A 13462-nucleotide genomic window follows, 5' to 3' on the forward strand; every position below is an offset into this window, starting at 1 on the left:
ATTAATTTTAAAAATAAAGATTTGAACCCAGATCCTCTCAAATCCAGGCCTGGTAATCTTTCCATTGTGCTACCTAGTTTACCTATTTCATAGGGATCTGACCAGCTTACTCAGGGTAAGTTTTATATCTATATGCTTTTCCCCAGGCAGCAGATGAGGGTTCAATTAAAGGTATAATAGAAACATTCATTCTGCTGTTCTGGAGAGGGAGAGGGAGAGGGAGAGGGAGAGGGAGAGGGAGAGGGAGAGAGAAATGATAGAGAGATAGACAGACAGACAGACAGATAGATAGATAGATAGATAGATAGATAGATAGATAGATAGATAGATAGATAGATAGACAGATAGATAGATAGACAGACAGACAGACAGACAGAGATGGTGTCCCAGATTTCCTTTCATTGGACCTTTGTCCAACAGTCACCTTCCTGAACCATGCCATCTAGCTTGGGACACCTTCAGGATCCTCACCTTCTCTGCCCGGAGCTGCTGTACAAGCCGATCCTGTTCTCTCACCACCTTGTTCTGCTCACAGAGTTTGCCCAGAAGCTTCTGAGGTCCAGAAAAAAAAAAGAGAGGGAGAAAAAAAAGAGGAAGATGAAGAACTGCAATGGGCCTGAGGAGCTGAGTTGACTGGGCTCCTTCACCAGATACTACCACCCTGAGGTGTTCTACCATGTCCTTCAACACCCTTGGATCTTCTAGAACTCTAAGGTAATAGAGAAATAGAGGGATGGGTCCTTCATTTTCCAAGGGACATTGCCCAAGATCCCATCCATATACCACCACCCTAAGGAGCTCTAAGATCCCATGGGAAAGGGAGCATATACATGTTTCTTGAGTGAGTCAACTAACAACCAAGGAACTGAGAATTTACTATGCCCTGCACTTTCTTCTCCTTTTCCTTGTTTCTCAATTTGAAGTGACTGGTATAGTAAAAAGAGACACTGGAACTGAATCAGAAGTCTTGGGTTCAAGACCTACTTTTGCCCTTTACTAGCCTACTTAATTTCTTTGATCCTTGGTTTCTTCATCTGTAAAATGGGAATAACAATACTTGTACCCCTCTGGATAGCATAGTGGAGAAGATACAGAGCTAGCCTGGGAGTCAAGAAGGCTTGGATTCAGATCCTGTCTCATATTAGCTCTCAATGCTGCTGCGCTCCCCCTACCCCAATGCAATTCTCATTACAGATGAGTTGCTAATCTCTATTGGCAAAGAGGGGTTTTCTACACCAGGAATTTCCCTCAACTAATGAAATTAGAGGTCCAGGCTTCTCTCCCTCTGACTGCCTTACTCTCGTGAATGTCATCAAAGTAAACTACAACTAAAAAGTACTTGTAAACATGAGATACTATAATTACTGAGTCCTAAGATCTTTTGGGATCCAAAAAGAGCAAATAGTCCTAAGGCAGAAAAGTGGCTCAGTAGAGAACAGGAGGTCCTGGGTTCAAAACTGACCTCAGACACTTCCTATATGTGTGACCCTGGGCAAGTCACTTATCCCCAATTGCCTTGCCCTTACTGCTCTTCTGCCCTGGAACTGATACTTAGTATTGATTCTAAGACAGAAATAAGGTAAGGGTTTAAAAAAAAAAAGTAAATAGAGCACTGAATTTAGATGGGGCTTTCTCCGTTCCTCCATTCCTTCAACAATAACTCATGTACATTCATTCAGGGATTTAAGGTTTTTAAAGAATTTCCCTCATAATCCTCTATGATCAAAATGATGTGCCTTATTATCTTCATCTTACAAATAAGGAAACTGAGTCTCTGAGCAGTTAAATGCCTTGCTCGGGAATTATACTGCTAGGAAATATCAACAGAACCTAGATCTCCTGATCTGAAGTCTTACCCATGACCCTATATCATGGGATCTGAAGGCTCCGTATCCCAGGTCAACTCCTCTATGGTAGTAGAACATGGTGCTTCTCCTGATTTTGCTAAGTGTAGTCACTGAAAAGTAGGTAGCTTGTGACATGGAGGAACTTACTGAGGCACATTGGGCTAACGGTGGTCCTGTCTCCATCCCTCTTATACTCTTCCCTCTGCTGAAATACCCTACCTGCCTTTTTTTTTTAACCTTCACTTTCTGTCCTCATAACAACTTTGAGACAGAAAAAGTGGTAAGGGATAGGCAAAATGGATTAAGTGACTTGCCAGAATTGCATAGCTCAGAAGTGTCTAAGGCCAAATTTGAAACCAGGTCCTCCCGACTCCAAGCTTTGGTGCTCTATCTACTGAGCCACCCTGTTGCCCCCTCTTTCTTCTTTAAATCCTATTCATCCAGCTCCTTCCACAGGGCTTCTGTTCATTTCAGCTCTTACCTACCTAATCCTTCCTATGATCTTCTACAGCTCTTTTTTTAAACTTCCTATCTTCTGTCTTAGAATTGGTTCTAAAGTATCAGTCCCGAGGCAGAAGCATGGTAAGGGCTAGGTAATTGGGGTTAAATGACCTGCCCATGGCCACACAGCTAGGAAATGTCTGAGGCCACATTTGAACCCAAGACTTCCAAACTCTAGGTATAGCACTTTATTCATTCAGTCACCTAGTTTCCCCTAGAGCTCTTAAAGTGCTGTTCATTTGGCATTTGCTACATATTGAGAAGGGAAAAGAGGGAGAGTAAGCATTTATATAGTACCTACTGTGTGTTGATCACTGTGCTAAATCCTTTTTTTTTACAAATATATAATCAACAACCCTGCAAAGTAGGTGCTGTTATTATCCTCATCTTATATAGGTGAAGAAACTGAGGTAGGCAGAGAGGTTAAGTGACTCATCCATGGTCACACAGTAAGTGCCTAAAGCTGGAATAGAACTCGGGCCTCCCTGATTCCAAGTCTATTGCTCTATCTACTGTATCATTAGCTACTTCTTATATTACAGGCTAATTTATCTTTCCATGGATGTAGATAAATACTAAGCATATAGGTCTTCTCAACTAGGATCAGAAGATATACCTTAGAGACCACCTGGTCCAAAGCCCTCATTTCTATCTGGCCTGACAATCCCAGTTTATAAATAAGGAAACTGAGGTCCTGAGAAATTAACTGACTCATAAGTTAAGTTCCTACAGATAATAAACATCAAAGGTAAGATGTGAACTCAGGTCCTCTGACTCCAGAGTCCATGCTCTTCCCACTGAACCATACTGCCTCCCTTGAAGAATATAATAAGCTCTTTGAAAGCAAGGACTGTAGAATAAGTGACGAACAAATCCTGGCTAATTGATTTCTCCTCTTCCTACTCTCAAACAATACTGAGTCCCATGGTAAGGAAAGAACCATGGACCTCAGGACAACTTATTCTTCCACCCATGTAAGACTCGGTGATGGGGTCCAAGTTTGAGAGGTGTATATACAAACAGAAAAAGGAAGGCAGGAAGAAAAAGTGAGCTATGGGGATGGAGGAGATGAGAGAAGATGGTAGGCTGTCTCTGTGAGAAAAGATGTGAGTCAGATGGATGTAAAACTGATAGGAAGAGAGATGGATGGAGAGAGAACCTCCGTGGAGGAGAGGGCAGATGAGGGACGACAGCAGGAGGAGCCTGGACTGGACAGAGGAAGCAGGGAGAGCTGCTCTTACATCGGTATCTTGCTCGTTTAACTTGTAGGTGTGCAGGCCATCCCGGAACACCTCTGGGTAAGAAGGAACCTGTTGGAGATAAAGCTGGTTACTATGGCAGAGAGAAATAATAAGGCTGGAGGTTGGAGGATGCTGACCTCCCAGCTTTCATCCAGCTGTTGTTCAAGGTCAATTTCCATCAGCATCTTTGGATTCAGTTCCAACATCTGGGCTGGAGCCATACTCTGTTCTATTAGCTAAAGGACTTGGGATATCTCAGCATGTGCCTCAACCCCAACACTGAGATGGAGATACCCCTGCCTCTTGTCTTCTGAAGTCAGGTAGATTGGAGGGATGTCTAGGAGATGCTTGCACCTCTTGGGACCCACCCCGTAATCCCTACACCTTTCCTTTTGAGATCTGCTGCAGTGCTGAGATGGAGAGAATCAGAATGGTGTGACTTTGAATGAATGATTCACTTGAGTGGCAGCAAGAACCTTAAGCTGATTGTTTGGGAAAGGAGGTGCTTCTGTTGAGCTGAGTAATGGCAGCAATGTAGGATGAAAATGTTTGGGAGCCAACTCTACTAGACAGAGAACCATACAGAGCTCAGCCTAGACCCAGAAGTAACAAGGGCTCAGAAGGGATTCTGGGTCCATCAGGTGCCCTATGGCTAGGATATCCCACCTGGTAAGAATACCTTCTCATTCTCCTAGTTTTCCTGGCATTGAGATGGCTCCAAACAGTACCATCCAAACCCTTAGCCCAGTCTACTTCTATGAAGAAGGGGGCAGATTTTTCAAAACAGAAGTTCTGGGCAATGAAAGACAATTTCTGCCCACCCACAGAGGACTGATGATCCCAGGGCAGCATGAAATGTTGACATTGGCCACGTGCTGCATGATTGGGTTTGATGGAGTTGCGAATGGGCTTTGATGTTACCCCATGGAAGTGAAGAGCCCCAGAGACATGATGATATTGAGCAAGGGAAGCTGGACTGAGCACATTTCAATGGAGATGACACTTGGGAAGATGGGAGAGTGGGGCAAATAAAGCCCCTGCTCCTGGATGGGTTGGTTTTACCATGCACAAGCAGCTGAAATGACATTGGCAGTGAGTGCTGCTAGGCAGGGGTCTTACTTGCATGAATAGCTGGGCCCTGGGGGAAGAATTTTCCACCATTCGGTTCACCATACTGATGAGAGTCTCGCTCTCATTCATCTGCAGCAGAGGAAGGAAGGGACAATTCAGACAGACAAGCACACAAGCTCACACACACACATTCTCTCTCTTCCTTCTTGCCAGCTTTTCCAACCTGAGCCACATGATATGACCACAGGCTTAGTTTAGAAAAGGGAAAAGTGGCAAAGCCATCAGCTTTCTCCCTGGGCATCTAAGTAGCCCCTAGTGGGGTTCACCTCAGTTTCTCATCTCTTTGGGTTTTCTCTTCCTGAAACTTGCCTCAGAAGATGATTCACAATTACTATCCAATAAGGACCATAACGAGGAGGTGGGAGGCTACTAGATCTTTGCAGACAAAGTTTAACAAATAGACAAACAACATGACAACAAAAAGCCCAGCCCATTGACATCTTTACCAATCTGACACTCTTCAGGGGCCCCAATTAAATGAACCAAAACCATCTTTCCATTCCTGTTCCTGTTCCCTCAGTTCCCCACTCTGCTCAGTTTGAAGAATCCCAAGAGACACATTCTGCAAGCAAGCAGAGTGGCCAAGGCCTGGTCTTTCTAAATCCCATCAGGTTCACTGCCAAAATGGCTGCCCTCTTGAAATTTTGAACTAAACAAAAAAAAAAGGGAGAGAGAGAGAGAGAGAGAGAGAGAGAGAGAGAGAGAGAGAGAGAGAGAGAGAGAGAGAGAGAGAGAGAGAGAGAGAGAGAGAGAGAGAGAGAGAGAGAGAGAGAGAGAGAGAGAAAGAAAGAGAAAGAGAGAAAGAGTGAAAGAAAGAGAAAAGCCAGAAACCCCAACCCTGTTGGACAGGTAGAACTGCCACAAACAGGTGCCCATAGCTTTCTTTCCCAATCCCACCCCAACCCCCACTGACTGTAGAGTCAAATTAGGTTGCTAAATGCAGTTTCCAGAGCTGGGCTGTTACTGCTACATCCAGGGAAAGCTTGGATGAGGCTGAAGAGCAAACAAGGAGGCTGAACCAAGCAAGCTATGTTAAAGGGACAACAGAGGTTGGATGGAATATGGCTCTGGGCTTTGGAGGGTCATCACATCTGGTCTGCCTTGTCTCAGCCAAGCATGAAGAGACACAAAATAACTCAGAACAGGAGGGAGAATGAGTTTGCAATTAAATGGCATTTAGTTTTTGTTAGGAAGAAGCTGAAGGCAGGCTTCCTTTGATTTTTACCTGCTAGATCTCTAAATTTCAAGGGCCATTGGGGATGTGAAAGGGAAAAACTTGCCAGATTTTTTTTTAACAGCAAGAAAAAAGCATGAGGATGTCCTCTGCACATTTTCAGAGCACAAACATCAGAAAGCAAATAGATTAGGAAATGTCCTTGATTGTGTCCCTTTAACTCAATCATTCCAAGAATAAAAGAGCAAAGACAGAGGAGTTTTATAGGGAGGTTGCGGGGCTGGTGAGGAAAAGGGGAATAGGTCTGGGAGGCAGCTAGGAGGTAAATAGGAGAAGCAGGTTAAGAGACTTTCCCAAGGTCACACAACTGGTTTGTGGAAAAGCTGGCCTTGCAGCCCCAGACCTGACTCCCAATCCAGAGCTTTTTCCATGGAATCATGTAGTCAGGTACTAGTGCTGGAACTGAAATCATAGAGAAATCCTCCGAGAAATTTCTTCCTCTTCTTCACACACACCCTTTGCCTCTAACTCAAAACATGCTTAGTCCCCATTCCAGAGTCCAAAAAAGGCATATCTGCTTTTCAGCTCAGCAGGCAGAAATATGAAGATAATGTTTACATTAGTCTTTTGTTTTGGTTGGTTTTTTACCCTTACTTTCTGTTTTAGTAACAACTCTAAGACAGAAGGGCAAGGACTAAGCAACCAGGGGTTAAATAACTTGCCCAGGATCACACAGCTGGGAAGTGTCCAAGGTCAGATTTGAACCCAGGTTCTCCTGACTCCAGGCCTGGTGTTCTATCCACTTGGCTGCCCTCTGTTTGCACTAGTCTTAAAAACCCTGAAAAAAAGGCTTGAAGCTTTCTTCTCTTCCTACAAGGCCTCTTCCTCAACTCTATCCCTACCCTCTCCTGGCCCAGATGTGTTTTTGGAAATGTGGGGATTGGAAGTGAGGAGCCCTTCTTCAATGCCTCAACCTGGGCAGAATTGAGATTTTCTGACTCTTCTCCCCCAGCAAGATCAAGAAATGAAACAACATGCTTTTATTTAGCACCTACAACATGTCTGATAGTGTATATACACACACATAGATATATGTACAAGGAAAAGATGGAAGGGGGAAGGAACGAAGCTTCCATCTCCTCTCAATGGCAACAAGTACCTTCAGAGAAGGCCATCAATATTTGCTTCTAGGCATCTATCCATCTTACTTCTCCTTCTAACTGATCTCAGTGAGGGAGATGGGTTGGAATAGAAGCAAAAATGCTGGTTTTGGAATGAATGTCAAGAGCCTGAGGAATTCTGGGCTCAGACTCACTATATATGATATTAGACATCTCAGACTCCTTGGATCTCTTTCTCCCTCCTAAAGGGGATCCTCTTTGGCTCTCTCTGTCTTCTAGGGAGGATATAAGGGGCAAATGAAGCAAGAAAAGAGATCATGAGATTTAGACCTGGAAAAAAACATTAGGAATCATCTAGTTCTTTAATTTGGAGTTGAGGAAACTCTGTGGAAGCCATAGAAGTTAAGTGACTTTCACAGTGGCAAAATGTTGATTGAAATCCAGGTCTTCTGACCCGATTCAATATTTCTCTGCAAAAAGATCCTGGCTAACAGTGCCTTGTAAATTAGGTAGATGCTCCAAACACTTTTGTTGATTAATGAAGTTTGGGAAATAACAGTGAATGCAGGCCATTATTCCAAGCAATTATCTCATCTTCAGGGCATGTGAAAAGTCAGTTTTTAAGAAGCATCCAGATTGATGGAATAGCCTTTGTCCTAGCATAGGAAGTGTTACAGGAAGGAGGTGTAACTGATCCTCTCACTGGGTTCCAAAAAGATGGGGCCAAAGGGGAGAAAATTCCAGGTGTCACATTAGAAGGACTTGGGGGTCAGAAGTGGGACTAATGTTCCGTCCTTGCAGAATCTCATGCAGGGTGGGCATCCTGGGCTGGAATCAGAGAATGGAAGCTGGGGGACTCTCTATAAAGGACCCAAAGATTTAGAGCTGGGAAGGTACTAAGCGAAGTCATCTTTCTAAGGATCTACTTTCTTTTTCTTAGGATCAGTAGTTATGACCTGGGATCTTTGGATCCTTTGAGGGAACAAACCTATTTTCATAATACTACTAAGATGTTTCAATTTCTAATACAATAAATACCAAGAGATCTAAACAAAAGCTCTTTGGAGAGAGGTAGAGCACTTGATAACTTTTTTTTTTAAACCCTTACCTTCCATCTTGGAGTCAATACTGTGTATTGGCTCCAAGGCAGAAGAGTGGTAAGGGCTAGGCAATGGGGGTCAAGTGACTTGACCAGGGTCACACAGCTGGGAAGTGTCTGAGGCCAGATTTGAACCTAGGACCTCCCATCTCTAGGCCTGATTCTCAATCCACTGAGCCACCCAGCTGCCCCCTTGATAACTTTTAAGGGCATAAAAAGGCCCCAAGACCAAAAAGTTGGAGCACCACCAATCCCTAGTCTGTAATCCTTATTTTACAAATGAGGAAACAAGCTAGGAAAGAGGAATTCACTTTGCCAAGGCCCAGCTCCCTTTATGAATGTGGAAATAGGAATGTGAGTTCCAAAGGAGCAAGGACTGAGTCTTTTGATTCTCCTTCATCCTCAGAAAGCCTGAAAGACACAGATCAGATCCTCATCTGTGTGTTCTACCATCAACCAGCTCATAACCATTCAAGTCACAGCTGAAGTCCTTTAAATCTCAATGAAAATTCAGCCTTCTTCAAGCAGATTTTCCTGCTCTCCCATAATATTAGTGCCCCAGAGATGATCTCTAATTTATTCTATATCTCATTTGCACATAGTTATTTTCCTGTTTTCTCCCCCATTTGAATGTAAGCTCCTCAAGGGAAGGGATTTGTTTTCATTTTTCTTTACATTTCTGGTACTTGACACAATACTTGGCACATTATAGGCACTTAATGACTTGACAACCCCTTTTAAAAGTTTGTGGGCAATCTTCTTAAGCTGCTATGAGGGAAAATATTCAGCCCCAAATGGCTAGCCTTCTAGGGATGTTCCTCTCTGAATTTAATTAGACCCATCTTTGAAGGACTTTGATGGACTGCTGAGGCCCAGAGAAGTGAAGCAAATGGAAGAACCTCTAGAAGGATCTAACCTGGTTTGCCTGTCCCTGGCATAGCCTTCCAGAAAAGATGGCCATCTCCAAAGACGTCAGAGGAGTGCTTGACTGCATACAAATTGTTTTGTCATTGTGGACCCCCCAAAGGGTCTTGGGATGAGGAGGACCCTAGACCATGGCTTAATAACAACGGGACTAGATAGGTGATTTCTCTAAGTACCTTCCCAGTTCAAAATCTTTGAGTCCTCTAGAGAGAATCCCTTACCCTCCACTCTCTGATCCCAAACACAGGGTTGCCCGCCCTTCATGGGATTCTGCAAGAAGGAAGCATAAGCCCCACTCCTGACCCCAGATCCTTCTAACATATGACACCCCAGCTTTACTGGGCTGGACAAGATGCTCCATGAATACCTGTTAAATTAAGCTGGAGGACAAGAAGAGGTCTTACAACCTTCTTGGCCACAAGAGGCTACAGGGGCACCTTGGGAGGCAGGACCCCTGAGTCTCAAATCTATTTCTGCCAAATTTGGCCTAGAACAAGATGCTTCATTTCACAGGGCCTCAGGGGACATAGTATAGAGTTTTCCCCTCTTGGGATATTTTAAGGACCCGAGATTTAAGTCCATGTGGCCACACCACCCACCAATAGGGACTGAAGCTCCTCTGAATCTTAGGAGATGGCTTTTATGAGTTGCTGCCATCAAAGACATTCATTGTCTAGTGGCTGACATTGTGGCGATGAACTTGGCCAGGCTGGGCTCCTCACTCTGGGTCTTTCCAACTTAGTCAGACCAGCTCTAGCGTGTGCTTTTGGAAAACAGAGATGAGGCACAGCCGAAGGGACATAGCACAGAGATGACCCCCTCTGGCCAACAGAAAAAGGAAATCTTCTGTCACTGTTACTTTGTCTTTGCTGATAGGGCTAGACAGGAAGAAGGAACACCCCAGGGCAGGTTGGGCACATGCCTGGGTCTGAGGTTGTCTCTGCAAGGTCTCAGGCCACAGCTGCTCCCTTCTCTACTTCTGGAAAAATACAAATTACCATCTGCCTTCTGGGGCTGTCTTGGCCTGGGTGTGGTCAAACAGGAGGTGGTGTTCATTATTTATATCATCCTTTATGGCTTTTCTCTCTTGTCCCCACCACCCCCTGCCCTAAAGGGCTGAAGAGGAAGGGCATGGGAACAAGCCAAAAAAAAAAAAAAAGACCAGCCACTTTGTTGTATCCTGGGTATGCCAACAAAGATTATAAAATGGAGGGTGGGGAATGGGGGAAGGGGTGGGGATGGAGTAGGAGGGGACATAGAAGGCAGCAGCTGAGTGAAGGGTGAGGAAGAGCCAGGGGAGGAAGGGGGTGAGGGAAGTAGGATGAAGAGGGACGCACCAGCTCTGGCCTACCTGCTGATCCAAATACTCTAGGTTTCTTTGCAAGTGAAGGTCTAAAAGTTCGTCCTACCAAGAGGCCAAGTGGCCCCCCAACAGCAACACAAACAAACAGGAACAAGACAAAGGAAAACAACAGAAAAGAAGAAGCAAAGCAGTTAGGTGTTAGTTGGGCAAGGGCAATGAATAGCCTCTCTGGGTCCTGAGGGATTCCAGAAGGGGGTTTGCCAAGGGGAAGAAAAAATAAGGATGTTTAAAGGCATTTTTTCAGCAGTTCTCTGTAGGCCACTCCCCACTAGAAGGGAGGCTATCCCTCCCAACAATGCCCTCCTGCCCATCTTCCCAGAGTCAGGACCACCCACGCTGCCCCTTGCCTGATGGATGCCCAGGATGCTCAGACTTGAAGTGAACACACCCTCCCAAGGGCTCCTGGGGTCTTCTGTGAGGGGAAGTGAGCCTGTGAGCCATACAGGAGGAGGAATCTGGGATAATCAAGTAGGTCTGGGGTAGGATGGGATAGGCCCATCCTGGGTAGCCCCTGTTGCCCTCTTGTACAGCCTGTGAGTTCTGCAGATATCATCTTATCTTCCTGGACTCTTCTGAGGAATGTGGGCTCAGAACTGGGTTTCTGGGGGATTTGGGGAAGGAATTCTTTCTGATAGCATAAAGAATGCTGGAGCTTAAAGCTAGGGAAGAAACAAAGAATCCAATCCTATCCTTTCACAGATGGGGACACTCAGATCCACAGGAGTGAAGAGCCCTTACTGAAGGTGACCCTGCTGTCACATAGTGGCAAAGCTGCTCCCCTGGGTAAAACATCTGTTTTATTGGATGGGCAACTGGAAATCTCAGGAGAGAATATTCCAGGGAGGGACAGAACTGGAGTAATGAGAGAGGAACAAAGAGATCCAGATATGAAGAAAGTTCCTCCACCAGCTATGCCCCTAAAGTTCCTCCTTAAGCTAATATTCCCTAAAGTGACATTATACAATAGTGGGCATTTCTGGAGCAGATGTCATAGGGATATAATTCAGAGAGCTGCCATCTTGACAGGGCATGACAGGGATGGCTCATTCCCTTTGTCCAAGGCCAATCTAGCCTTGGCCCTAGGAATGATTTTCTGGGTCTCCCCATCACCAGTGACCCAGGCTATGCCCCCTCTCTTATATCCCAGAGAGCAAATATCAGGGTAAGATGCCTTGGAGTTCAAAATTCCTTCAGGCTTTTTCCCTTACTCATTCACCCAAGGGTCCAAGGAAGGGTAGGTTGTACAGGGGCAGAATGGGACCTCTGTGCCAAGTCATGCTAGGCTCAGATGTGGAGGAGAGCAGAGATGATATCCTGTGGCTGCTTTCTAAGAGACAGATGAGTCCAGGATCAGGCCCAGGCTATGTCTGACCACTGTCCCAACTCATCCTTTAAGGTTAGGGGCAGGTAGGAGGGAAGAAGGGAAAGAGATCTTGGGAAGGGGGTGGTGGCAGGGAGAAACATACCATTTTATCATGGACAGTGGGAGATGGTGGATAGTTGTAAGGAAATATTCCTGCGGGGACAGGCCTCCGGTCACCCAGGTAATCATACTAGAAGACAAAGGAGATGAGGAGGCAAGATCATTATGATGCACACTCCCTCGGCAATATGTCTAATTGAGGACATCCTCCCTACCCTTCTAAGAGCAGAGCCCACGTGGAAGTGGACGCTAGCAATTCTCTCCCTGACAATTGGGGATTAAATCCTGAAAGAATAAGCATCTTCTTCTATCTTTTACCATATAGAGGGCATAACAAAGCATGGTAACTGGACAACCACAAGGGGCAAGGTCCCTGCAGATGAACGTTCAATCGATCAATAAACATTTATTAAGGAGCAGCTAAGTGTCTCAGTGGATTGAGAGCCAGGCCTAGAGACAGAAGGACCTGGGTTCCGATTTGGCCACTGTGCTACCTAGGTGTCCCTCACCAAGCAGTTTCAACATATCCCTGTCCTATCCTATATCTATCTTCACAGATCCCCTCTTTTGTCCCCCCCCCCTTCCTCACGTCTCCCCTATAGGTGTTCTTTAAAGCCCTTAAACAGTTAGGGCTGGAGTCAAAGAGGCTCACCTTGGGGGAGCTGACAGATCTCCTCATCACATAGGCTGCAGGGTCTGTGTAGATGTCCTCACTTCGGGGTGGCAGCCGCTCAAAGCGGGCACTCGGTGACCGAGCAGGGGAGTAGACTCGAGCCCGGCTATAAGATCCTTGACTAGGTGACCGGGGCACGGAGTGGGAACGAGGCTGCAGGGAGAGGCGGCGAAGGGAACCCGAGGCAGCATCCAGTTCATCATAGTAGATGGGTTGACGGGCAGGGCTGGGGATCCAGACTGTGCCATCCTGACGCCCATAGCCAGGGGGTTCCTTCCACTCCCGTAGCTGGTAGGCATTGCTGCCCCCATTTCGGAAGGAATGGCGCTTCTCCTCCAAGGCCCAGGGTGGGCTAATCCGATCATAGGCTGGCATTGAGCAGATACTGTCTGGGCGCACCCCTGGGGGGTAGTACTGGTAATCGTCTGGGTACTGGGGGGAGTAAGGGCCATAATACTCAGGGACTCGTCGGGACACAGGGTAGAATCTAGAAGGGCTGGGGGGAAAAGAGAGGGGATGAAATTAGAAATCCAGTTTCTTGTTGTGGAAAGAGACCTTAGAGATCATCTAATCCAGGAATTCTTGATCTTGAGCCATGGAGCCCCAGGGCTCTGCCTAGTTATTCTAAATAAGGAGTCTTCCAATCCACATGCAAATCCATAAATGTGTTAACAGTGTCTCTACCAAAGGATGCTAAAAGACTGTCTGCCCTTTGATCCAGCCATAGCACTGCTGGATTTGTACCCCAAAGAGATAATAAGGGAAAAGACATGTACAAAAATATTCATAGCTGTGCTCTTTGTGGTGGCCAAAAATTGGAAAATGAGGGGATGCCCTTCAATTGGGGAATGGCTGAACAAATTGTGGTATCTGTTGGTGATGGAATACTATTGTGCTCAAAGGAATAATAAAGTGGAGGAATTCCATGAAGACTGGAACAACCTCCAGGAATTGATGCAGAGTGA

At 45.6% G+C, this 13462-nt stretch overlaps 1 protein-coding gene across 11 annotated transcripts in view; it reads right to left on the reverse strand.

The window, feature by feature from the left end:
• Positions 1–13462, reverse strand: part of PLEKHA6 (pleckstrin homology domain containing A6) — a 243471-nt gene that overhangs the window by 26983 nt on the left and 203026 nt on the right. For 5 of the 11 annotated variants that reach the window (XM_056815776.1, XM_056815779.1, XM_056815777.1 and 2 more), the window contains 6 exons: positions 12477–12993; positions 11868–11954; positions 10390–10443; positions 4709–4789; positions 3590–3658; positions 472–552 (listed from right to left, as the gene is read on the reverse strand). In XM_056815776.1, the coding sequence (XP_056671754.1) occupies positions 472–552; positions 3590–3658; positions 4709–4789; positions 10390–10443; positions 11868–11954; positions 12477–12993 (889 nt within the window). The remainder of the gene's footprint in view (positions 1–471; positions 553–3589; positions 3659–4708; positions 4790–10389; positions 10444–11867; positions 11955–12476; positions 12994–13462) is intronic. The other 6 variants (XM_056815781.1, XM_056815785.1, XM_056815784.1 and 3 more) reach the window with 2 other exon arrangements.

This window comes from Monodelphis domestica, chromosome 2, assembly GCF_027887165.1.
Source record: "Monodelphis domestica isolate mMonDom1 chromosome 2, mMonDom1.pri, whole genome shotgun sequence".
NCBI classification, from domain to species: Eukaryota; Metazoa; Chordata; class Mammalia; order Didelphimorphia; family Didelphidae; genus Monodelphis; species Monodelphis domestica.